Source organism: Gorilla gorilla, chromosome 20 (genome assembly GCF_029281585.2).
Source record: "Gorilla gorilla gorilla isolate KB3781 chromosome 20, NHGRI_mGorGor1-v2.1_pri, whole genome shotgun sequence".
Lineage (NCBI taxonomy): Eukaryota > Metazoa > Chordata > Mammalia > Primates > Hominidae > Gorilla > Gorilla gorilla.
This window is the reverse complement of record NC_073244.2, coordinates 11,367,932-11,391,001: the sequence shown is the minus strand read 5'-3', so window position 1 is coordinate 11,391,001 and position 23,070 is coordinate 11,367,932. Positions and strand designations below refer to the sequence as shown.

General features: G+C 53.6%; 1 protein-coding gene across 2 annotated transcripts in view; it reads left to right on the top strand.

Moving 5' to 3' along the window:
• SAFB2 (scaffold attachment factor B2) overlaps positions 1-13,029 on the top strand; it is a 36,036-nt gene extending 23,007 nt beyond the window's left edge. For both annotated transcript variants that reach the window (XM_055371367.1, XM_055371366.2), the window contains exons 14-22: positions 1,133-1,224; positions 4,524-4,660; positions 5,850-6,137; positions 7,149-7,289; positions 8,243-8,288; positions 9,619-9,749; positions 12,049-12,161; positions 12,262-12,328; positions 12,631-13,029. In XM_055371367.1, coding sequence (XP_055227342.1) covers positions 1,133-1,224; positions 4,524-4,660; positions 5,850-6,137; positions 7,149-7,289; positions 8,243-8,288; positions 9,619-9,749; positions 12,049-12,161; positions 12,262-12,328; positions 12,631-12,787 — 1,172 coding nt within the window. In that variant the 3' untranslated portion in view covers positions 12,788-13,029. The remainder of the gene's footprint in view (positions 1-1,132; positions 1,225-4,523; positions 4,661-5,849; positions 6,138-7,148; positions 7,290-8,242; positions 8,289-9,618; positions 9,750-12,048; positions 12,162-12,261; positions 12,329-12,630) is intronic.
• The last annotated feature ends 10,041 nt before the right edge of the window (positions 13,030-23,070 follow it).

The following is a 23,070-nucleotide window of genomic DNA, read 5'->3' as shown; positions in this document are numbered from 1 at the left end:
TTCATATGGCACTGTTAAAGAAACAAGAGGCTGTTGATGAAATGGCTTAAAGGAGTTTCCATACAACATCGGGAATTCAGAAGTCCTTGGGACTCACGGCTTATGTGTATTGCTGAACTCAGCTGCCTGAGTTCGGGCTTTTTCAGGGCCTTTGGCTGATTGTAGTGTGGGATTTGCAAGAGTGAGTTGTCCGAGTTTCTTGTAACTAACCTGATGCTATTTTGCAGGTGTGCAGTAAAGTTTTTCCCACATTATGTTAAAGTTGGAGGTAGTAAAAACACAGAGAAAAATGAAACCTCCAAGCATCTGTTGAAGTGGTTCTGTTTGGACGATGCCACTTCTGTTGTCATTTTATAAAGGTTCATTGTGCTTTACACCTTTGAATCTGTATGAGACTCAGAATGTTTTGTGGCAAAAAAAATAAGCCAACTCCACCTCCCTCATCAAGGAAGAGAAAAACAGAAACAAAACCCAACCATCTGGAGCACTGAAATTTGGTATAGCACATTACAAGCTGGATCTTCAGCTCTCGGGCTAATTTACCCTGCGTCTCACGAGGAACGTGTTTTTAAAATGTTCCTCAAGTATTATAAATCTCCCCAAATAAGTCATTGTTCCAGTGGTTTATGCCTGGTGGTTCTGTCCTCAGGAGAGAGAATTGGTTTGGAAGCCTTTATTGCTGGAGATGAATGGAGGGAAGGCCACCCGTCTGGCAAGGCACTCCCTCAGAGTGGCAGTGTGATTCCTAGCACGGGCTGGATACTGCGGAGCTTCACAGAATGTCAGGGAGGAGTGACAGCACAGACCAGCTCCGGAGCTGTGTGGGTTTAGAGTGGAGGGCCACGGAGGGCTCTGCAGGATGGCTGTGCTTGTGTGCATGCTGCAGGTTTAAGCTGTAGGTTGGGAACAGGTCCCTCTAGTTGTGTAAGGAGCTGTGAGGGTACCCCCATGATGCTGTGCCCGTGTTACCGTGTTGCTCACAATAGATGAGAAATAGAGGCTCCCAAGGCTAGTGTCAGTCACTTGACTCACGCCTTGTGTGTTCAAAGCCCAGGGTCCATCAGAGTGCTGTTTACTGCGGGAAGTTGGGGCGTCCACAGGTTTTGATAGTTTGTTGTGTTTTTTCCTGAAGGAAGCAGAGGAATGGAGCGGACGGTCGTGATGGATAAATCGAAAGGAGAGCCCGTCATTAGCGTGAAAACCACGAGCAGGTCCAAAGAGAGAGTGAGTATTGCCTCTGCCATCTCAGGGCCAGCTGTTTCTCACGATGGCTCCACGGCCCGTTTGATCCGCATTATGAAAACAGCACTGTTTTGCCTTTAAAATTGAAGTTTGTAGGAGGCGCGATAATTGTGTAGATTGCGGATACAGACACACACATGAATCCCGGTGCTTTCTGCAGAGCAGTGCGCATCCGTGTTTGCTTCCCTTACTGGCTCCTGACCGGGATGTGCCGCCTTCAGACAGAGCATTGGTTCACACGGCAGCTCACCATAGGGTGGGATGGGCCAGACCCAGGCTTTTGGAGCCGGAAGGCAGGTCCTACTCTTTGGTTGACTTAATAGCAGGTTACTTTCTTTCATTGGTTTTTTAGTCTCCTATTAAATTAACCAAAAAGGTAGAGACCAACCTAGGACAGAGAGCTGGTCATGTTATCAGATCAACAGGTGCACCTCTCGAGTTGTGCACACAACTAGACGAAATAGCGTCTCATTTGCATTTTTCACTCTGGGAAACAATAAAAACCTCTGCTTCCCAGCTGCAGGTTCTAGCTAAGATATTCATGAGGTGACAGTACTTTTTTAACGAATGTGGAGTTCACCATATTCAGCCAGGACCACTTTGTGTTGTTAAGACTTAACTTTTTTTTTTTTTTTTTTTTTGAGATGGAGTCTTGCTGTGACGCTCAGGCTGGAGTGCAGTGGCGTGATCTCTGCTCACTGCAACCACTGCCTCCTGGGTTCAAGCGACTCTCCTGCCTCAGCCTCTCGAGTAGCTGGGATTACAGGCAACAGGCACACATCACCACACCAGGCTAATTTTTTTACTTTTAGTAGAGACGGGATTTTGCCACGTTGGCCAGGCTGGTCTCGAACTCCTGACCTCAAGTGATCCACCCGCCTCAGCTTCCCAAAGTGCTGGGATTACAGGCTTGAGCCACCGCGCCCAACCAAGACTTAGTTTTTAAAATGAACATTTGGATTTTATAAAGTATCAGTTCCTAATGTCATTTTTCACATGAAAATCATAAGATACAGAGAAATGTAGAGTAGAACATTGAAAAAGACCCATACTCTTACCCCCATGTAACTGTGATGTTGAAAATAAGTAGTGATGACACATGCATGATTAGAACATCTGGTCAGCTTGAGGAGATGCAGCACGGGCATACTAAAGCCTCCGTGTGTCCAGTTGGGCTCCTCGGCTTCCTCTGCACACACGTCCCCTGTGCCTGCCATGGGACCACAGACAGAGGATGTGCTGGAGCTTGCACTTCCTGTGTAATATGCCTTGGAGGTCTCTACATACAGACACATACGGTTTGGCTTTTTTCCTTTTTGCTTTTTTTTCTTTTCGCTTTTACATATATTTTTTATTTTATGCATGATATTTACCTATTAAAAAAAATAAAGGGTGGGGGTGTCTCACTTTGCTGCTTAGCCTGGCTTCAAGTGATTCTCTCGCCTTGACCTTCCAAACTTGCTGGATTACAGGTGTGAGCCACCACTCCCAGCCTCTTTTAACGTTTAAATTTTGAAATAAAGTGCTGTTCAGAAAGGTTGTGGAGGGGACTTAAATCTCCTGGGTGTGTTGCACCTGCCAGGTCGCTAGTAAGTGGCTAAGCTGGCCTGAGAACCCAGGAGTCCCGTGCTGACACTGTTGCCTGCTGTGCTGCCCACTGTGCGGTGGTATGTGGGCATCTGTCACCTTATTCTACTGCAGTGTGTGTAAGACATCTGCCCGTCTCGTAGGCAAAGCTTGCCATCAAAGTGCTGAGTGATGTGTGTCTCTCCTGTGTCTGTGTGCCCCTTTCTCCCCAGCCTGCATTTTATTAATAATTGGTGTAATGTCTCGTCTTGACCTTTGCCTGTCTTTCTGTTGGGTTGGTTTGTTTTTCATTGCTCGCTCTTTCTCTCCTATGGGAGCTAATTAGGAAAATAAACTGAGTAGCTTTTTAAAAATGTCATTTCCCAGGCCCCTGCCCCAGAGATTCTGTGTGGATCAGCAGGAGGCCTCAGGTTCTGTGTTGTTTAAAAGCTTCCTGGGAGGGTCTGATGTGTAGCCAGTTTGGGTGAGGGGCCCTGGAGAACCTTGGAAATGGGAGTCAGTTGTTACAGCTCTGAGCTTTATGCCACAGATAGAAAATGATGAATATAGGCTGGGTGCGGTGGCTCACACCTGTAATCCCGGCACTTTGGGAGCATGAGGCAGCAGATCACTTGAGCTCAGGAGTTTGAGACCAGCCTGGACAATAGGGCGAAACCCTGTCTCTACAAAAATAGAAAAATTAGTCAGGCATGGTGGTGTGCACCTGTGGTCTCAGCTACTCAGGAGGCTGAGGTGGGAGGATCACTTGATCCTGCAGTGAGCTGTGACTGAGCCACTGCACTCCAGGCTGGACAACAGAACAAGACTGGGTCTCAAACCCAAAAAACCTACAAAAAATAAATTACGGAAGTTGGCTATTAGTGTTCTGTACCTTATTAGGAGCACTGTTTTGCATTAAAGCATTTTGGCATATTCTCTTTATTTATTTGAGACGGAGTCCCGCTCTGTCACCCAGGCTGGAGTACAGTGGCGCAATCTCAGCTCACTGCCACCTCTACTTCCCAGGTTCAAGCGATTCTTCTGCTTCAGCCTCTTAAGTAGCTGGGATTACAGGCATGCGCCACCACGCCTAGCTAATTTTTGTATTTTTAGTTGAGACGGGGTTTCACCATGTTGGTCAGGCTGGTCTCGAACTCCTGATGTTGTGATCCGCCCACCTTGGCCTCCTGAAATGCTGGGATTACAGGTGTGAGCCACTGCGCCCGGCCTGGCATATTCTATTTAGAGCTGTCTGCCTGAGTCCTGAGCCAGCAGTTGAGACGTGAAACATGCAGTCTGCCCTCCAGCTGTCCAAACAGCTGGCCTGACTGCTGTCCCCTCTGAACTAATGGCCACAGTGGCCCTGTGCGGATGTGCCCGTGGCTCTGAGAGGCCTAGGTTTGCTTTGGATTATGTGAGTCCTTGGCTGTGCTATGCTAGAAGAACTGTGCCTGTAGGTTCTCTGAGGCGTGGGCCAACCTCTTCTCTTCCATGAATGCCCCTTGACATCTGAAAGCAGGATTCTGGATTAGGCAGTAAAATGCAAACTTGGAGGGAAGCAGCCTATGGCCTGGGCCTCTGGTCTGGAGACCACAGCCTTCCATCTACACCATGTGGGGCCAGAGAATCTTAGTCTCATGTACACGTGCATAATCTCCATTGTTTGTTTGTTGCAATCATTTTCCTGACATTAATAAACCAGTTTTGGTAAACAGAGCTCCAAGAGTCAGGATCGCAAGTCAGAAAGCAAAGAAAAGAGAGACATCTTGTCGTTTGATAAAATCAAAGAACAAAGGGAGAGAGAGCGCCAGAGGCAGCGGGAACGGGAGATCCGAGAAACGGAGAGGCGGCGGTGAGTGGAGCTGGGTGGGGCGGTGCGCTGGTGGTTTCCTCTCGGGGTGGCTGTCCTTCTCCCAGCTGTACTTGGAGTGCGCAGTCTGTGTGCCCGAGAGCCAGTGCCTGGGCTGGCGGGTGTCGTGCTTCACCTGGGTCCTCGAGGCAGGGGCCAGCACCTGTTCACATGTGAGCCGCCAGACATGCCAGGTGGCATGAAAGTCATCAAAGGGCCAGGTGCAGTGGCTCACACCTGTAATCCGAGCACTTTGGGATGCCAGGGCCAGAGGATCACCTGAAGCCAGGAGTTCAAGACCATCCTAGGCAATGTAGCGAGACCCCACCTCTACAAAATATTTAAAAATTAGCTGGGCATGGTGGCGTGCACTTGTAGTCCCAGCTACTCAGGAGGTTGAGGTGGGAGGATTGCCGGAGCCCAGAAGCTCAAGGCTGCAGTGAGCTGTGATCACAACAGTGCACTGCAGACTGGGTGACAGAGTGAGACCCTGTCTCTTAAAAAGAAGTCATCAAAGCCCTTTACAGTATATGGGGTTTGGCTATGTTGCCAGGCTGATAACTGCTGGGCCCAAGCGATCCTCCTGCGTCAGCCTCCCTGAGTGCTGGATTACAGGCTGAGCCTTCTGCTGGCTCAAAGTCTATTTTCGCCCCTCCTCTGGTGTTGGACCTTGGCCCGTGTGGAAGGCCCAGCCGTGTGTGGCTTTGATGGGATGGGATGGTCCCTGGGTGCTGAGGCCTCAGTCTTCCCTGTTGAGACCTTTCACCTAAGGTCAGAAACTGCAAGCAGAGTCCAGTTGTCATTTTGCCGCGGCTCCCTTCTGGGCTGTGGTCTTGAAGGAGGCTTGTCCCTCTGCCTTGACATTCGGCCTTTTCATGTCGGGATGCCCGGCGTTCTCTTGTCACTTTTCCTCAAATATTGCTAAGTAAAGCAAAAGCTGTGCTCACAGCATTTGGAAAATGTTCTCGAGCGAACCTAGAACACTATGTTGCCAGCTGTGCTGCCTTTGCTTTTCTTAAGGTAACTTTGTTAAGTAAGGTAACCCCCTGCATGCGCAGCTTTAGGGAAGCCCGGTGAGCTTTTGGATCCATTTTTTTTTTTCTGCTTCCAATACACACCCAGTTTTGGGCACCGGGCTTTCTCCTTGGAGGCTCACGCAGGGAGTTCAGGGCAGTCTCGCCTGTCCCCGCAGGGAGCGCGAGCAGCGGGAGCGGGAGCAACGCCTCGAGGCCTTCCATGAGCGGAAGGAGAAGGCCCGGCTACAGCGGGAACGCCTGCAGCTCGAGTGCCAGCGCCAGCGGCTGGAGCGGGAGCGCATGGAGCGGGAGCGGCTGGAGCGGGAGCGCATGCGCGTGGAGCGTGAGCGCAGGAAGGAACAGGAGCGCATCCACCGCGAGCGCGAGGAGCTGCGGCGCCAGCAGGAGCAGCTGCGTTACGAGCAGGAGCGGCGGCCCGGGCGGAGGCCCTACGACCTGGACCGGTGAGTCCCGCCCAGAGCGTGGGCAGGACGGAGACCAGCGTGGCAGCGGTGTTCACCCTTCCAGCAGAACAGCGGCTTCTCTTCCGTCCCTGTCGGTGGGGAGAATGAAATTTGATATGGAGCATGCGCCTTGGGGACCCCCAGCCTATCTCACTGCGCTGCTGCAGGTTTATTAGTTCGCTGTCCTCACCGGAGGCTGTGTAGCATCTTCCTGAACTTGAGTTATTCTGGGAAACTTGATGGCTGCCACTTGCTGAAGGGTTTGTGATGCTTTTCCTCTCCACTTACCCTTGGAGCATAGCTGTTCTCTGTCTTGCGAGACAACCGAACGCCCGTTAGGCCCAAGTTGGCCACCGCTGACTCTGCCGGTCTCATGTGTCCTTGTAGACAGAGAGGCAGAGCAGGCGCTGTGGAAAAGGAAATTGCCTCTGATTTAGAAAGTAGGTTTATTGGTCTCTAGCTACCCCGGGCGGCTTAATTGACAGTCACCCTTCACCCCGCTCTCCGTGAGCCTAGTTTTCTGGTAAAAATCAGGAAGAAGATAATTGGATGCCGTCCAGAGCTGTGTGTAGTTCACTATCACCCCATGTAATTCTCTTTGCTTTTGCAAGAAACTCAGAGGGAGATTCAGGCTCCCGTGGAAGGCAGGGAAAGTAAAAGTGTGGCAACTCGAATGCTATTCCAGAAGAATCAAATATTTCATTTCAGTTGCATTTGTGCTCATGAGGGGGGATCAAGGTAATAACAGCCTCACGAGACAATGAGCTCACAGCAGTGCTCCTTTCGGGACTGTTGGATGAGAACACAAGTGTGCCTCTCGGCTGTTAATGGCGGTTTTAATTTATCAGATCAAAGCAATGATGATCGAATGTTTAGAGATTAGCCCTGCAGGACATTTTAAACGATACTGGGTCTGGGGAGAGAGCTCCCCTCCCCACCTCCACCACCTCCTTTTTTCCTCCTCCTCTCTCATAAATGGAATTTGTATTCTTTTAAAATAAAAACCAACAGACGAGATGATGCGTATTGGCCGGAAGGAAAGCGTGTGGCGATGGAGGACCGATATCGTGCAGACTTTCCCCGGCCAGACCACCGCTTTCACGACTTCGATCATCGAGACCGGGGCCAGTACCAGGACCATGCCATCGACAGGTCAGTGGTCCTGTCCCCTCCTTTAGCTACAGTCATTGTGGGCACCAGGGCATCCAGCTGACCTCGTTCTCAGCCCAGTGCAGGGGTTCCTGTGTGCTCTGAAGCCTCGTTTACTTCTGAGATCCACAGTGGATGACTCTGGCCTTGCACAGAACTTGAGCGAGTTGCTGGAATCCCCAGCTTACCTCATAGGAAGGCATCTCAGAGCTCGTTCCATCCACCGACTCTTTTCATAGGTGGGCCAGGAGGGGCCTGAGTGCAGGCCATCTGCACCGAGCTCTCTTGTGAGGCAGCAGTGTTTGTCAGCACAACCTGGTTGTGCCCAAGAGCTACCAGAGAATTGATGGAGGACGTGCAAAATTTCTCATGAGGCCTGTTTTGTATTTCGAGGGTCTGGGTGGGTTTTTTAGCCTTTTAAAATGAGGAATACATCTAGTTTATTAAAAAGGCAGCCCTTGGTTTTCCAGTGTAAGAATCCTGTCTTTGGGCTCCCCTCGGCTGCACATCTCTGACCCATTTCCCCATTCATTGGCTCCTTCAGTCGGAATGTCAGAGCGGGGAGAACAGGAAAGGGAGGCTGAGAGGCCACACTCTTAATTCTGCTGGAGTTTGGGGTGGAGTTGGTGTGAATTTTGATGAGTCCCACGCATTGGGTCAGACCAAAGATGAGGGATCATTGGAGGCCTCTGTTTGTCCCTGTTCCCCTAACTGAGAGCTCCCCGAGGAATTTTAGTTCAGTGAGATCTTTATTCCCACCTCTTTAGGATCCAACTTCGTTTCTGCCCCCGGGAAAAAGCCTTTCGATTTGAGCTAGCTTTTTTCTTTTTTCCCAGGCCAGTTATAGTTTTTATGTGATGGGATGGAAAAAGTATCCCAGTCGTGAAACTTGCCTGACCTGCAGAAATGTGTAGTCGTGCCTGGTGCTGTTTGAACGGGATCTTTTCCTTTTGCAGGCGGGAGGGTTCGAGGCCAATGATGGGAGACCACCGGGATGGGCAGGTGAGTAGAGCCCCGATGCCAAGCCCTGGGGCCACTGTACTGCTGTGCGGGCATAGCGGACCATTTCTAGCCAGGCGGCCGCTTGATCCCAGAGAGGTGGCAACCAAGTCAGCACGTGTGGCGGGTATGCAAGTGTGGGTTCTGGCCAGCGACTAGAAGTACAAATATTTAGTCGGACGTGGTGGCTCATGCCTGTAATCCCAGCACTTTGGGAAGCTGAGGTGGGTGGATCACAAGGTCAGGAGTTCAAGACCAGCTTGGCCGACATGGTGAAACCCTGTCTCTACTAAAAATACAAAAAATTAGCTAGGCATGGTGGCGAGTGCCTGTAGTCCCAGCTACTCGGGAGGCTGAGGCAGGAGAATCGCTTGAACCCGGGAGGCGGAGGTTGCAGTGAGTCGAGGTCGCACCATTGCACTCCAGCCTGGGCAACAAAAGCAAGACTCCGTCTCAAAAAAAAAAAAAGTGCAAATATTTGATTGTTTTGTAATGCTCAAGTTTCTGTCATTTTCAAATATGTCGGGCTTGTTCTTCATTGTATCCAGTAGAAAACTCATGTGTCTCTTCATTGTCCACTTGCTCAGGGAGCCTTTGGGTCTTAGTGCCTGTGGGGTCCCCCAAGAACCCAAATGGTGGTTGTCGTTTAGCCCACATGTGCCAGGGTCGGGGGGATGGGGGAGCCCGGGCTTCCCCATGTTTCAAGTCCGTGCTGGGTGGGCACGGGGGGCTGAAGGCCACAAGAGTGGTCCCTGAGTCTCTGTGGTGCCATGCGGGTGCCCCGTGCGTGGTGGCAGGGTGTGAGTTCTGAGAAAGCAGCAGCCCGGTGGAGAGGTGGGAGGTGGGCGGCAGAGTAATGGCCTGTAACAGCAGGCAGCACCCGCCTGCTTCCTGGCTGCTGGCTGCTCCGTGCAGAGTTAGTTGGCCAGGGAGGCTGGAACTGTGGCCCTGCCAGAGCACAGGGGGGCTGACCCACCCGAGGGCCCTCCTGTTATCGGAAAGGAGGCAGCGCCCAACTTCTCAGGGAAGACAGGGTTTGGTGACGTCTTAGTGGACCTTGAGCAGAGCTATTGAGGGCAGTAATACTAGGGTGCCCCTGGCTCCTGGGGCAGCTCAGGTGGGGCAGTGATGCAGCTGTAGGGGTGCGAGGAGGGGAGCCAGGGAGCAGAAGGTCAGTGAAGCAGGGCCCAGCAGGGCTGAGGCTGCACCCTTCAGTCCTCTCTCAGCTCCGCCCCACCTGCCACCCTGGGGCCTGCGGTGGACAGGCCTTCCGGAAGGTGGGCCTATGTGGGTGACATGGTCAGTGTCACCCTGTTCCTCTCCTGCCTTCCAGCACTATGGAGATGACCGCCATGGCCATGGAGGACCCCCAGAGCGCCACGGCCGGGACTCCCGTGATGGCTGGGGGGGCTACGGCTCCGACAAGAGGCTGAGTGAAGGCCGGGGGCTACCCCCTCCCCCCAGGTTAGTGGGTGAGCCCCAGCCGGGTGGGGAGCATCTGTCCTAACCTGGGAAAAGGTTGGTGCCTGGCCAGGCACGTCCCCAAGGTTTGATTCAGCTAGGGCAGCTTTAGGACGGGCTACCAGGGGTCCTGCCATTTGAAACCCCTGACTCAGAAAGTCCAGGTTCTCAAGAAGAAAGCATAGAACAGGCTTTCAGGGATGGAGCTGTCCAGGTCGCCCAGAATGGCCCATCCCCATTCTTGAGCTGGGGGTCGCCTGCAGCTGTGAATGTCTCGATCACGGGCTGCGTACACACTGGGAGAGACAGCGCTGAAGCTCTTAGTCCTGCCCCGTCCGTGGTAGAGCAGCCTCGCCCCTGCCTCCACGTTGCCTCTTGACACGTGTCTTCCTCGGGTTTTCTCTCTGACCCCTAGTTGCTCTGGGGTGGGTCTTCTCAACCCTGTCCTGCCTGTTAGAATCACTTATGAGGACCCTCCACCCAGGACTCGGGGCTGAGGACACTGGGCCAGGTCCTCCACAGGTGTCCAAAGCCACCTTCACCAGCACTGCAGTGGGGGTGCTGTTCTGAGCCTTGTCAGCATTGGTGGGGTGCAGGGCTTGTCTGGGAGGACTCTGGGTGCCTCTTTAGTTTCTTTGGCCAGCTGCAGTCACCCCTGCCTGTTTGTCCTGTTGCTGTCTGGGCTGGCCGCGAGGAGGCTGGTGGCAGGACCGCTTTGCGGCTGCCGCCCTGCTTTCCTCTGTGAGCTGAGTGTCCTGTCTTGTCTCCAGCCCCGGCCCAGGGCTGCCTCGGCCCCTGCCCAGTGCCACAGGGTGGGTTTTGGCCCCCTGTGCTCCCCCGTTCCATCCCTCCCTCCGCGCTGAGAGGCACTTCCACCTCTGCCAGGGACTTTGACTCGGAGCTGTGCCGAGTGTCCCAGGACACCCGAAGCTTCTCCTGAATCTGTGGGCAGCACAGACGGTGGCAGTGCTCTGATCAGTTGGTGTGAAGTGTTCTCTTCTGTGAGACTTCATTAGCATTCCTGTTCTGTCACTTGGTGGCTTTTATGGTAAATACCTCGGGGGTGTAAACGGGAAACTCATCCACAGTGAGTAGCGGCTGGGCGCCATCGGGTCACCGAGGGCAGGTTCCACACGGGAGCTTTCCGCTCCCTCCAGGGCGGTATTGCACTTGCCTGGCAGTGCGCACTGGGGGCTCTGGTGGCCCCTCTCGGGCCTGTGGGCTGGCTCACTTGGCCTGACTCTCACTGCATCCGGCAACCCACAGCAGGCAGGCACTCATGCAGATGGGTCTGGCTGCTTTCCTGCACGGCCACTGTGACTGCTTGGCCACTTGGGACTCAGGACACTGGGGTCGGATTTTCATCTCCCAGAGTTTGTCTGACACTTTAAACAAATAGCTTTCTTTAAGTATAATTCACACGACACACACTTCCCGTTGACGTGTGCAGTCAGTGGAGGTTTGTGTGTATGTGGATCTGTTTAGCCATCCCCATGGCTGATTCTGAAGCATTTTCATCACGTCAAAAGAAACCCTGCCCCTTTTAGCAGCCGCACCCCCTTCCCCCCAGCCCTTGGTAGCCACAGGTCCCTTTCTGGCTCTGGATTTGCTTTCTTGAGTCATTTCTTGGCCTGCGCGATGTGCCTGCTGGGCCTGGCTTCTCCCTAAGCCTTGTGTATTCAGGGCTCATCTCCACATGCTGCCTGGGCCAGCGCTTCCTTCCTAGTTAGGGCTGAACATTCCATGGTCCAGACACACTACATAGTGTTATCCGCTCATCAGTTCATGGGTGTTGGGGTCCTTCTCCCTTTGGCTGTTAGGAATCCTGCCGCTAGGAACATTCATGCATAGATGTCTTTGGCCATGTTTTCATTTCTGGCAGGTAGGAATGGGTTTGCTGGGTCATGGTAATTCTGCGCTTAACTTTTTGGAGAACCACCAAACTTTTCCACAGTGGCCACACCATTTTACATTTCCACCAGCAGTGGACAAGGGTTCTTCCCTTTCCTCGCACCCTCCACGGTGTGTGTTATTGTGTGATTCTAGCATCCCAGTCAGTGGGAGGTAGCATCTCGGTGTGGCTCGGATTGGCATTTCCGGGTGGCGTTGAGCACCTTCTCACGTGCTTACTAGCACATCTGTCTTTGGGGAAATGTCCCTTCCCATGATTTGCCCACTTGACATGCAGCCCTTGCTGTGTGGCATGACCCACCATGCAGCTGAGGTCAGGGTGGGTGCGCCTGCTGCCGACACAACCCTGGAGGCTCATTAGATGGCTGCATGTCTTTTTCTTTTGGCAAAGGGGTGGCCGTGACTGGGGAGAGCACAACCAGCGGCTGGAGGAGCACCAGGCACGTGCCTGGCAGGGTGCCATGGATGCAGGCGCGGCTAGCCGGGAGCACGCCAGGTGGCAAGGTACAGGGCTGGCTCCAGGGACGAGGGTGGCTGTGGCCCCCACATGTGTCCAGGGGCTTCCCCAGGAACGGAGTGTTTGCAGACCCTTCTTCTCTTCTAGGTGGTGAGAGGGGCCTGTCTGGGCCCTCGGGGCCGGGGCACATGGCAAGCCGCGGTGGAGTGGCGGGGTAAGGCGTGTCGTCCGTGGAGGACGGTGGTTCACTCCTGCTCCTCACTTCCTCTCCCTTTTTTGCATGTTTGATCAGCTGGCTGGGTTGGATGTTTTGAAAACAAAGCAAAAAGCAGCTCTTTGCAATTTATGCAAATAACGCTCTTGAGGTACCTGGAATACAATGTGTGATGATGATTTTTCTCACCTGGAAAAAAAAACCCAAGCGCTCTAAAGGCTGCGGGACCGTTACTGAACCCATGTTACGATGAAAACGCTGAACACTTCAAGGGGAAAAAAAATGTCTGACTTTGTTCCTAGGCGAGGCGGCTTTGCACAAGGTGGACATTCCCAGGGCCACGTGGTGCCAGGTGGCGGACTGGAAGGTGGCGGAGTGGCCAGCCAGGACCGGGGCAGCAGAGTCCCTCACCCACACCCTCATCCCCCCCCGTACCCCCACTTCACCCGCCGCTACTAAGTCCCACTCACTGCGAGTTTTCAGGTGGGCAGACGCACTGTTGAATCTGGTAGCCAGGGTTCCCTCAAACTTGGGGGATCTTTTTAAAAGCGAAGTAAATCCTGCCACCGTGTTGTAGCTCAATACAATGTGAACTCACTTTTTTTTTTTTTTAATAAATGTGTTCTTGTTCTGCCATTTTTAAATCAAGGTTTCTGTTAACGAGGCATTCCATTTTCCATTAATAAAGTTTACCATTCGCAGTCTTGCGTGCGTGTGCACGTGCGTGAGTCTTGGTGGCCATAGAGCTCGGGATGGGACCAACCCTGGGCGCAGTGGTGTGACCACATGGTGACTGTTGGCTCTGCCAGGCGCTGCCAAAGTCTTTTGCCTGCATCATCCTACTGAGTTGTCATAACCACCTCAAGAAGTGGGCTGTCCAGGTCCCCATCATGGGATGAAACTGAGGCTGGGGAGTCAGCCCATGGGAACTAGGAATTCTTCAGGGGGTGCTGTGCACCATGGAGCCCTCAGACCAATCCCTTTACCCCGAGCCTGTCTCTGCGTGGGTAGTGGTGAGGGCGTGCCAGGCCCTGGGGAGCCCTCCCCCTGCCACCTCAGTCTGGGGCTGTGTCCCATGCTGGTGTGTGGTGGGCTCTGTTAGGGAGGGTCCGTGTGTGGTGGGCCCGCCCTCCCCTGGCTGCCAAGTGTGTCCTGCTCAGTGTCTGCTGCCAGCAGCTGGTTAGGAGTGGGATGGCGCTGACTCGGTGATGGGCCCAGGTGGTAGAACTGGTCCCTCCGTTCTTCTGGAAATGTCCATTTGTCTGCAAAAGTGCATTTGAGTGTGATGCCCATTTTCTTCCTTAAAGACTGTGCCAGATGAGGCACTTCACTGGCCGGGGTAGCCCACAGGCTGCCGGCCCATGCGCGCAGCCCTCCGTGCCAGGGCCCTCCAGGGGCCGGCCACTGTGAGGCACAGCTGTTCTGTTCAGAACTGCTGGTGCATGAGCGGAGCTGGTGCTGGCCAGGGGTAGGGGCTGCAGGCATCTTGGGGCAGAGCATGGTGCATGGGGTTGGTCTAGTGCCCTCTCGGCGGGAGGGGCAGCCCAGCCCGATGTGGTGTGGTGAGAGTTAACTTTCAGGGCCACCTGCTGGGGACCTCTTTTCCTCCCCTCAGTATCTAGGACAGCCACCCGCAGGCCCGTCCTCCAACTGCCGGTTCTGCTGGAGTTCCCCCCGCCCCCGCTGGGAAGTTAAGTTTTTAAAAAGCCATGTTAAAATCCAGCCCAGCTTGCCGCAGACACCGGAGCATGAAAGGCAGGTTGGCCCTGGCCTTCGGCGTCCTGTCTGGGCCTGAGCTGCCGTGAACGCATTCCGGAGCCTCCCCCACGGTGGCGGCTTCTGGAGTCATTTTCCAGTGGCAGGTGGACTGGGCGCCACGCCGCCTCCGTGTTGCACATGGGGTCTTCGCGGCTTGCCTGTCTCCCCGACAAGCCAGAGTCTAGAAATTGGGGTTGAGAGCTTCCCTGTTGGGCAATAAAAGGCAGGCTTAGCCTGCGTTGAGGAGGCAGCCTGGGATTGGGAGCAGGCCCTGTTTTCAGACCTCGGTGTCTCAGATGTCACGGAGCACCCCTTCCTGGAGGTGGGTGTGGCCTCCTGAACTATGAAGCAGGGGCTCAACCACTGCCAGGCTGCTCTATGGGAGCTGGAAAGGGAACCAGTCCCACTGGACATCCTATGGGGGCAGAAGAGCTCTGCCCTTTCCAACGAGCCGGGCCTGAAACCAGCTCTGTTCCACGCAGAAACAAAACACTCAAGTTACCAGGACGGCTGTCACAAAGCACCATAGACTGCCTAAGGAAGCTCATTGGCTCTCAGTTCTTGAGGCCAGGAGTCTGAGATCTGGGTGTGGGCACGGCTGTGTCCTTCCCAGGCTCCGTCCTGAGCCTCCTGGCTTCTGACAGCTGCCGAGCACCTCTGGGCATTCCTTGGTTTGTAAAAACATTGCCCAGTCTCGGCCTCCATCTTCATCATGTGGCCTTCTTCCTGCAAGCGTGTTTGTGTCCTGGTTCCCCCCCGCCTTTTTTTTTTTTTTTTTTTGGAGACACAGTCTCACTCTGTCACTGCTGGAGTGCAGTGGTGAAGATCTGGGCTCACTGCAGCCTCCACTTCCCAGGTTCAAACGATTCTCCTGCCTCAGCCTCCCAAGTAGCTGGGATTACAGGTGCCTGCCACCACGCCCAGCTAATTTTTGTATTTTTAGTAGAGACGGGGTTCCACCATGTTGGCCAGGCTGGTCTCGAACTCCTGACCTCAAGTGATCCGCCCACCTCGGCCTCCCAAAGTGCTGGGATTACAGGCGTGAGCCACCGCGCCTGGCCTGTTTCTTTAATAATTGAGCGTAGGTACGTTATATTAACTCAACTTTTATTTCAAGAGAGAAAATGTGGGTGGAACAAAATACGTGATATGAAAAGGAGATGCTGATGGACGTGTGGGTGGTTCCCCCCTTTGGGCAGTTGTGTGTGAATCACGCTGCCGTGAGCATTTATGGATATGTATGTGTTTGAACACCTGTTTTCCATTCTCCTGTGTATATACCTGGGACTGGGATGCTGGGTCCTATGCTGACTTTGTAACTCCCTGTGTTTTACTTCTGGAAGTATAGGCAGACTTTTCCACGGTGGTGGTACCATTATACATTCCTACTAGCACTATATGAAGATTCCAATTCCCCTTTTTTACGAGACAGGGTCTCGCTGTGTCTCCCAGGCTGGAATGCAGTGGCGCGATCATAGCTCACTGCAGCCTCGAACTCCAGAGCTCAAGCCATCCTCCCACCTTGGCCTCCCAAGTTGCTGGGTCTACAGGCATGAGCCACCATGCCTGGCCTTGGTATACCATTTGGTGGTGAATTTTGTTATGTATCATTTCCCATCGTTTTAAAGTTTTTAAAGGGGAGGGGGAGCTGTGGGGGCATCACGGGAATGAGAGCCACTGGGGCAGAAACAGGGAGCTTCTTGAGAGCAAGTTTAGGAGCCAACTGCCTGGCACCCAGCCTTCTCACTACCTGCCTGCCCACGGGCAGGTCATTACTGTCTGCTTTAGCTGCTTTAACTGGAAGGAGGGAGTAATCATTGTAGTTGCCATATGGGATCTTTACAAAGATTAGTTAATCCACATAAAAAGCTTGGCATACAGTAAATGCTTAATACATGTTGGCAGGCCCTGGGGAGCCCTACAGGAATAGAGCCTCGGGTGCTCATGTTTCACAGGGGCCCTGGCGAAATGCAATGCCAGAGGTCTGGAGGGGGTCCCGGTGAGGAAATGACCAGCTCCAGCCATACAGAAAGAAAACAGCAGAATCAGAATTAAGACCTTATGGCCTGGCGCGGTGGCTCATGCCTCGAATCCCAGCACTTTTGGAGGCTGAGGCGGGTAGGTCACCTGTGGTCAGGAGTTCGAGACCAGCCTGGCCAACATGGGGAAACCCCCATTTCTACTAAAAATACAAATATTAGCCAGGCATGGTGGTGGGTGCCTGTAATCCCAGCTACTCGGGAGGTTGAGGCAGGAGACTTCTTGAACCCTGGGGGGCGGAGGTTGCAGTGAGCCGAGATCGCGCCACTTCACTCTAGTCCCGGGTGAAAGAGCGAAACTCCATCTCAAAAAAAAAAAAGAAGGAAAGAAAAAGTAGAATTAAGACCTTATGAAATGTCTCCACAGCTACAAAATGTGTCAACTTCACCAATTGCTAAATTTTGTATTCATAAAGATTTCATTACATTTCAAAACAGCTCCTAGGTTAGATTTTCTCATTCCCAAGGAACTCCCAAGCCTCCACGATGATTGCCAGTCTCAAATTGCATGCATGACTCCTAGTCACATAATTTCAAAGGAAAAGTTAGAACAGGGCCTTTTGATTCCAAAAAAAACCCAACAGCCATAAAGTCGACGTTTAACGGGGATGCCGTGCCTTTTAACAGGTTTGCCGGACTGAGGGGCAGGGCTTCCTTGAGTCCCAGTGACCCACGGGAGAGGTGAGGCTGTTCCTACCTGGTCATACGATGGTGACAAATCAGGGTTCGGATTCTGCTCTCACTGCTGGGTGGGTTCAGACCTCAGCCCTTCAGCCACTTCTTCGGTCAGCTGGGTGGACTAGGAGAGCTTTTCTCTTTGTTTTTTGAGATGAAGCCGCGCCGTGTTGCCCAGGCTGGAGTGCAGTGGCACAATCTTGGCTCACTGCAACCTCCGCTTCCCGGGTTCAAGCGATTCTCCTGCTTCAGCCTCCCAAGTAGCTGGGATTACAGGTACCTGCCACCATGCCTGGCTAATTTTTGTATTTTTAGTAGAGATGGGGTTTCCCCATGTTGGGCAAGCTGGTCTCAAACTCGTGGCCTCGGGTGATTCTCCTGCCTTGGCTTCCCAAAGTGCTGGGATGACAGGCATGAGCCACCACACCCAGCCACGAATTCCTTCACCTTAATCACATCTGCAAGGTCCCTTTGTCTTGGAGAGCAATGTGTTCATAGGTCCCAGGGATTAGGACGTGGGCATCCTCGTCCATCACCCTGGTGTACAACAGAATCCACTTTGGGAAGCACCCGATGTGCTTACCAGTCAAGCAAGTTAGACATCTCTAGTACCCCTGGCCAGCCACCGATTTATATGAGGACACCTACGGACGCCACACAACATCACCAAACCCAGACATACCCCGGTGCAGCTCCTTGGGAAACCGGAGTCAATTCCTGGGAAAGTCAAGCGCGGAAGAAGGTTCTGAGCCCGAGGGAGGCTGAGACCCACCCAGAGGTAGCGAGCCATGGAGCTGAGGCTGCAGCCCGAGGTCCCTTCTCCTCAGCCTCCCTGGTTGTCAGGGCGCCCCGTGCCGCGGTCACACGGTGGTGAAGGGATAGGTGTTTGGGGCACCAGTGAGCAAGCTGCATACGTGAATGTGTACATAATTTTGCACATGCGCTTGGCCTTTAGAGTTGACCCCAAGGATAACTCTACACGTCCTACAGTGCTTCCAGAGACAACAATACTGGGCCAGAAACTGCCCCTAAATTGCTCCCGGGAGCACCAAGAGCCGCTTCTCCGTACTCCTCAAATCCTCGTGAGATGCAGCTGCCTGTGTTTGCCTCCACCTGCAAATATTGACACAGCAGCTGCCGGGTTCAGTGGAGCATAAGGTACTGAGGACCCGAGACATTGCCCTCCTGGGAGAGCTTCCTGGGCGGTCTGTGAACCAGGGCCCGGTGGCTCATGCCTGTAATCCCAGCACTTTGGGAGGCTGAGGTGGGAGGATCACTGGAGCCCAGGAGTTTGAAAGCAGTGTGGGTAATGTAGCAAGACCCCATCTGTACAAAAAAATAAAATTGGCTGGGCTGCTGGTGTACGCCTGTAGTCCCAGCTACCCACGAGGCTGAGGAGGGAGGATCACTTGGGCTCAGGAGGCAGAGGCGGCAGTGAGCTGTGATCACACCACTGCACTCCAGCCTGGGCGACAGGGCTGTCTCAAAAAAGAACAGCGTGGCACTGGCTGTGACTGAGGAGACCAGCCACACATGCCCAGCCCCTTCAAATTCTGCCCCCTGCAAGAGGTCTCCTCTGACCACTGGATCAGCAGCGCCTCATCACCCTCTGCCTTGTCACACCTGCCTGTCCTCGTGGCTCTGACCACTCGCTAAAGCATTGTTTATTGTCGGCACTCTCCACCACATAAGCATCGTTGGGGCAGGCATCTGCATCTCCCCAGTGCACAGCCTTTTAAAATACAGGTTTTGGCCGGGCGCGGTGGCTCATGCCTGTAATCCCAGCACTTTGGGAGGGTGAGGCGGGTGGATCACCTGAGCTCAGGAGTTTGAGACCAGCCTGGCCAACATGGTGAAACTCCGTCTGTACTAAAAACACAAAAATTAGCCGGGTGTGGTGGTAGGCACCTGTAGTCCCAGCTACTCAGGAGACTGAGACAGGAGAATCACCTGAACACAGAGATGGAGGGTGCAGTGAGCTGAGGTTGCACCACTGCACTCCAGCCTGGGTGACAGAGCGAGACTCCATCAAAAAAAAAAAAAAAGCAAGTTTTGGCCGGGCACGGTAGCTCACGCCAGTAGTCCCCACACTTTGGGAGGGTGAGGTGGGCAGATCACCTGAGGTCAGGAGTTCGAGACCACCCTGGCCAACATGGTGAAACCCTGTCTCTACTAAAAATATGAAAATTAGCTGGGCATGGTGGCGCATGCCTGTAATCCCAGCTACTAAGGAGGCTGAGGCAGGAGAATCGCTTGAATCTGGGAGGCGGAGGTTGCAGTGAGTCAAGATCGCACCACTGCACTCTAGCCTGGGAGACAGAATGAGACTCCATCTCAAAAAAATAAAAAAGTGCTTTATGCAATATCTGGCATACAGTAGGTGCATAGCAAGTGGTTGTGGTTCTTTGAATTTTTTTAGCAAGAGACAGGTCTAAACCAGGGCTTCCCACTCCTTGCCCAACAGAAATCCCTCCCCTCTGCCCTCTAAGAAATTAAGTGTGGCCCATAGACTTAGGGAAGGGGAATCGTTGGGCTCGATTTCTATTGCAGCTGTAATCTATAATGTTGCATTACAGTTTTTAAAACAAGAGGCCCCTCTTTGGCCTCTCAAATGCTGCACGCTGTGGAGTTAAGTGCTGGAAGCCACTGATGGTGTCTCTCAGCTTCTTCCAGTCTTGCAATCATAGCCACCTCGTGCCAACAAGCTGTGAAACTACTGGGGTGCCCCGTGTACCCAGTCACAGAAAACGCATATCAGGCCTCGCGGGGAGCTCGTAAAAGGCACTGAAGCTTCCCCTGCGTGGATGCTGCCGGCCACAGCAGACCAAATATTTACAGACTCAGCTGAAATGAAACCCAGCAGGGTGGATCTCACAAGTGGTCCGGGAAAGGTCCCCATTGCTGGGGAAACAGTGCACAGAGCAGGAAGGAAACCCACTTGGCCAAGGCCCCCTGCCAAGCAAGTCAAGATGAAATCCAGGCTCAAGAGCTGGGCTCTGAGTCCTTTGTTTTCTTGCTCATTTAGCTTAGCAAATGCTTCTTGGGTACTTACTGCGAGCAGGGCTCCATGGCAGGGATGCAGCCATGACTGAGACAAGCCTGCAGGTTCCTGTTGTCTGGGGGTGGAATGAGACTGGCTTCTTGGAGGAGGGGACTGGGCAGACCTAAGCCATGAGGAGTGAAGGAGCCCCAGAAGGGCTTTCCAGAAGAAGAAACAGGGTGTGCAGAAGCCCCCAGGAAGGAAAGGACACGCCTCCCACCCTTTTTTTGTTTTTCGGAGCGGTGGGGTCTTACTCTGTTGCCCAGGCTGGAGTACAACGGCGCGATCATAGCTCACTGCAACCTTGAGCTCCTGGAAGTAATCCTCAATGCCCCAGCCTCCTGAGTAGCTGGGACTCCAGGCATGAGCCATGCACCTGGCCTAGCACCTTTGAGCAACAGAGCAGGCAGGAACATGGGGACCTGGGGCCGCAGTGGCTGATCAGGGATGGGACCACCAGCCTGTAGGGTTTCTGCTTCTTGAGAAGAAGAGAGCCAGCTCTCCTCGAAGGGTTTGAGGGTAACACTCAAATGTCTCTCTTCAGGCCTTTCCTTGCTTGAGATCCAAATCCTCACTGTCCCCGTGTCCCCGGTCTCCCCATGCCATGAGCACTTTCACCTCCAGGAAGCTAGCACCAGCCAGCCCTGGGGAAGGAGGGGCGAGCCACACTGGACTCAGGGCCCTGGCTCTGTTTGGACACAGCAGGGAGGCCACAAGCCGCCTCCAGTTTTGGGATCCCTGCTCCAAAGACCAGAACATAGGAGCAAGCAGGCTGGCAGAACTGGTGGGCACAGCTGGGCATGGTGCCTCACACCTGTACTCCAAGCACTTTGGGAGGCCGAGGCAGGCAGATCACTTGAGATCAGCCTGGTCAACATGATGAAACTCCATCTCTACTAAAAACACAAAAATTAGCCAGCTGTGGTGGTGCACGCCTGTAATCCCAGCTACTCGGGAGGCTGAGGCAGGAGAATCACTTGAATCTGGGAGGTGGAAGTTACAGTGAGCTGAGATCACACCACTGCACTCCAGTCTGGGCGACAGAGCGAGACTCTGTATAAAAAAAATAAATATAATTAGCCAGGCACGGTGGCTCATGTCTGTAATCCCAGCACTTTGGGAGGCTGAGGTGGGTGGATCACCTGAGGTCAGGAGTTCGAGATCAGCCTGGTCAACATGGCAAAACCTTGTCTCTACTAAAAATACAAAAATTAGCAGGGCATGGTGGCGCATGCCTGTAATCCCAGCTACTCGGCAGGCTGAGGCAGGAGAATCTCTTGAACCTGGGAGGTGGAGGTTGCAGTGAGCTGAGATTACACCACTGCACTACAGCCTGGGCGACAGAGTGAGAGTCCGTTGGGCATCACACCCCCACTCACTCAGCCCCTGGCTGAGTCATAGCAGGTGGACACTCATGGGGACCAAGATGCCGTTGAGGGACGGGACCCAAGAGATGCGGCTATAAGTGGGGTGTGCTGGGTCACTGGAGATGCCTGGCTTGCTTATTGACGAAGCCTCAGGCTCTGGAGGTGGGGGAAGCCGTGGGGGAGGGAAGGGGAGAAAAAGAGGGATGGAAAGATAAAGACACCGAGACACAGAAAAAGAGAGATTCAGGGAGAAGAGAGACAGAGACTGAGACACAGAGTGAAACAGACGCATACACACAGGGACGCAAATAGACAAAAGCAGAAACAGATGAACCCAGGACCTGCACAGATGTGGATCTGCACTTGGGGCAGCCGGGCCCTCTACTCCATGTGCCCACTAGGTGGCGCCCAGGAGCCACGCTCTGCAACGCAGCCGACCCGGTTGGGCCCCCTCCTGCCGCGGAAGCCCCCATCTCTCTGCCCGCCCAGCGTTTCCCCCACGGGCCCAACACCACCTTAGTGGGAGGCCCTGGAGGCGCAGGTGGAGGCTGGAATGGGGGCTTCCTCAAGGGTCGAGGGTCTCCAGAGCCTCCCAACCCGGCCCCCGGTAGGTGAAGGCCCTGGTTGTGTGTGTCTGTGCTTCTCTTAGAGTGAGTTTGTATTGGTCTCAGGAGTGGACGTGCCTGCTTCTGTCTTGGGGTGTGGATCTGGTGAATCTCCGTGTGTGAGGCTTAAGGCCGTGTGTCTCTCTGTGTGCATCTGCGTTTGTCATGGGGCGTGTGTCCCTGTGTGTGTCTGTGTTTGCTCTGGGGGGCATGTGTCTCTGCGCATGTGACTACGTGTCTCATTTTTCTCTTGCTACATGTCATGGCTGTATTTGCCTTGGGTGTGCCTGTGTCTCTGTGTGACTGACTTCTCCTCATGCTGTGTACATTTTGGTGTATCCGGGCTGGCGAGTGACTTGATGTGTGCCTCATGTCTCCGCCCCCCTTGGAAAGCTGCCTCTCCCGTCCCTGCTCACCTTTCCTGGCGGCTCTGTATAGAGTCACCAAAGAATTCAAGAACTGAAATATTTATGAAGTGCTTCCTGGGGTCCCCTGGAGAGACAGGAGCGACTGTTCATGGAGCTGTGTGTCTGTGGGTCTGACCAAACGAGATTTAGATCCTGCTCAAACTAAGCACCTACTATGTGCCAGGCCTTGGCTCGGGTACTGCCTTCATGCTATGCATTCAGTTTCCTCATCTGTAAAATGGGCCTGATATTCGGCCGGGCGCGGTGGCTCACGCCTGTAATCCCAGCACTTTGGGAGGCCGAGGCGGGCGGATCACAAGGACAGGAGATGGAGATCATCCTGGCTAATATGGTGAAACCCCATCTCTACTAAAAATACAAAAAATTAGGGCCGGGCGCGGTGGCTCACGCCTATAATCCCAGCACTCTGGGAGGCCGAGGCGGGCGGATCACGAGGTCAGGAGATCGAGACCATCCTGACTAACATGGTGAAACCCCGTCTCTGCTAAAAAAATAGCTGGGCGTGGTGGCGGGCGCCTGTAGTCCCAGCTACTTGGGAGGCTGAGGCAGGAGAATGGCGTGAATCCGGGAGGCGGAGCTTGCAGTGAGCCTAGATGGCGCTACTGCACTCCAGCCTGGGCAACAAAGCCAGACTCCGTCTCAAAAAAAAAAAAAAAATTAGTCGGGCGTGGTGGCGGGCACCTGTAGTCCCAGCTACTTGGGGGGCTGAGGCAGGAGAATGGCCTGAACCCGGGAGGCGGAGCTTGCAGCGAGCCGAGATCGCGCCACTGCACTCCAGCCTGGGCAACAGAGCGAGATTCTGTCTCAAAAAAAACAAAACAAAATAAATT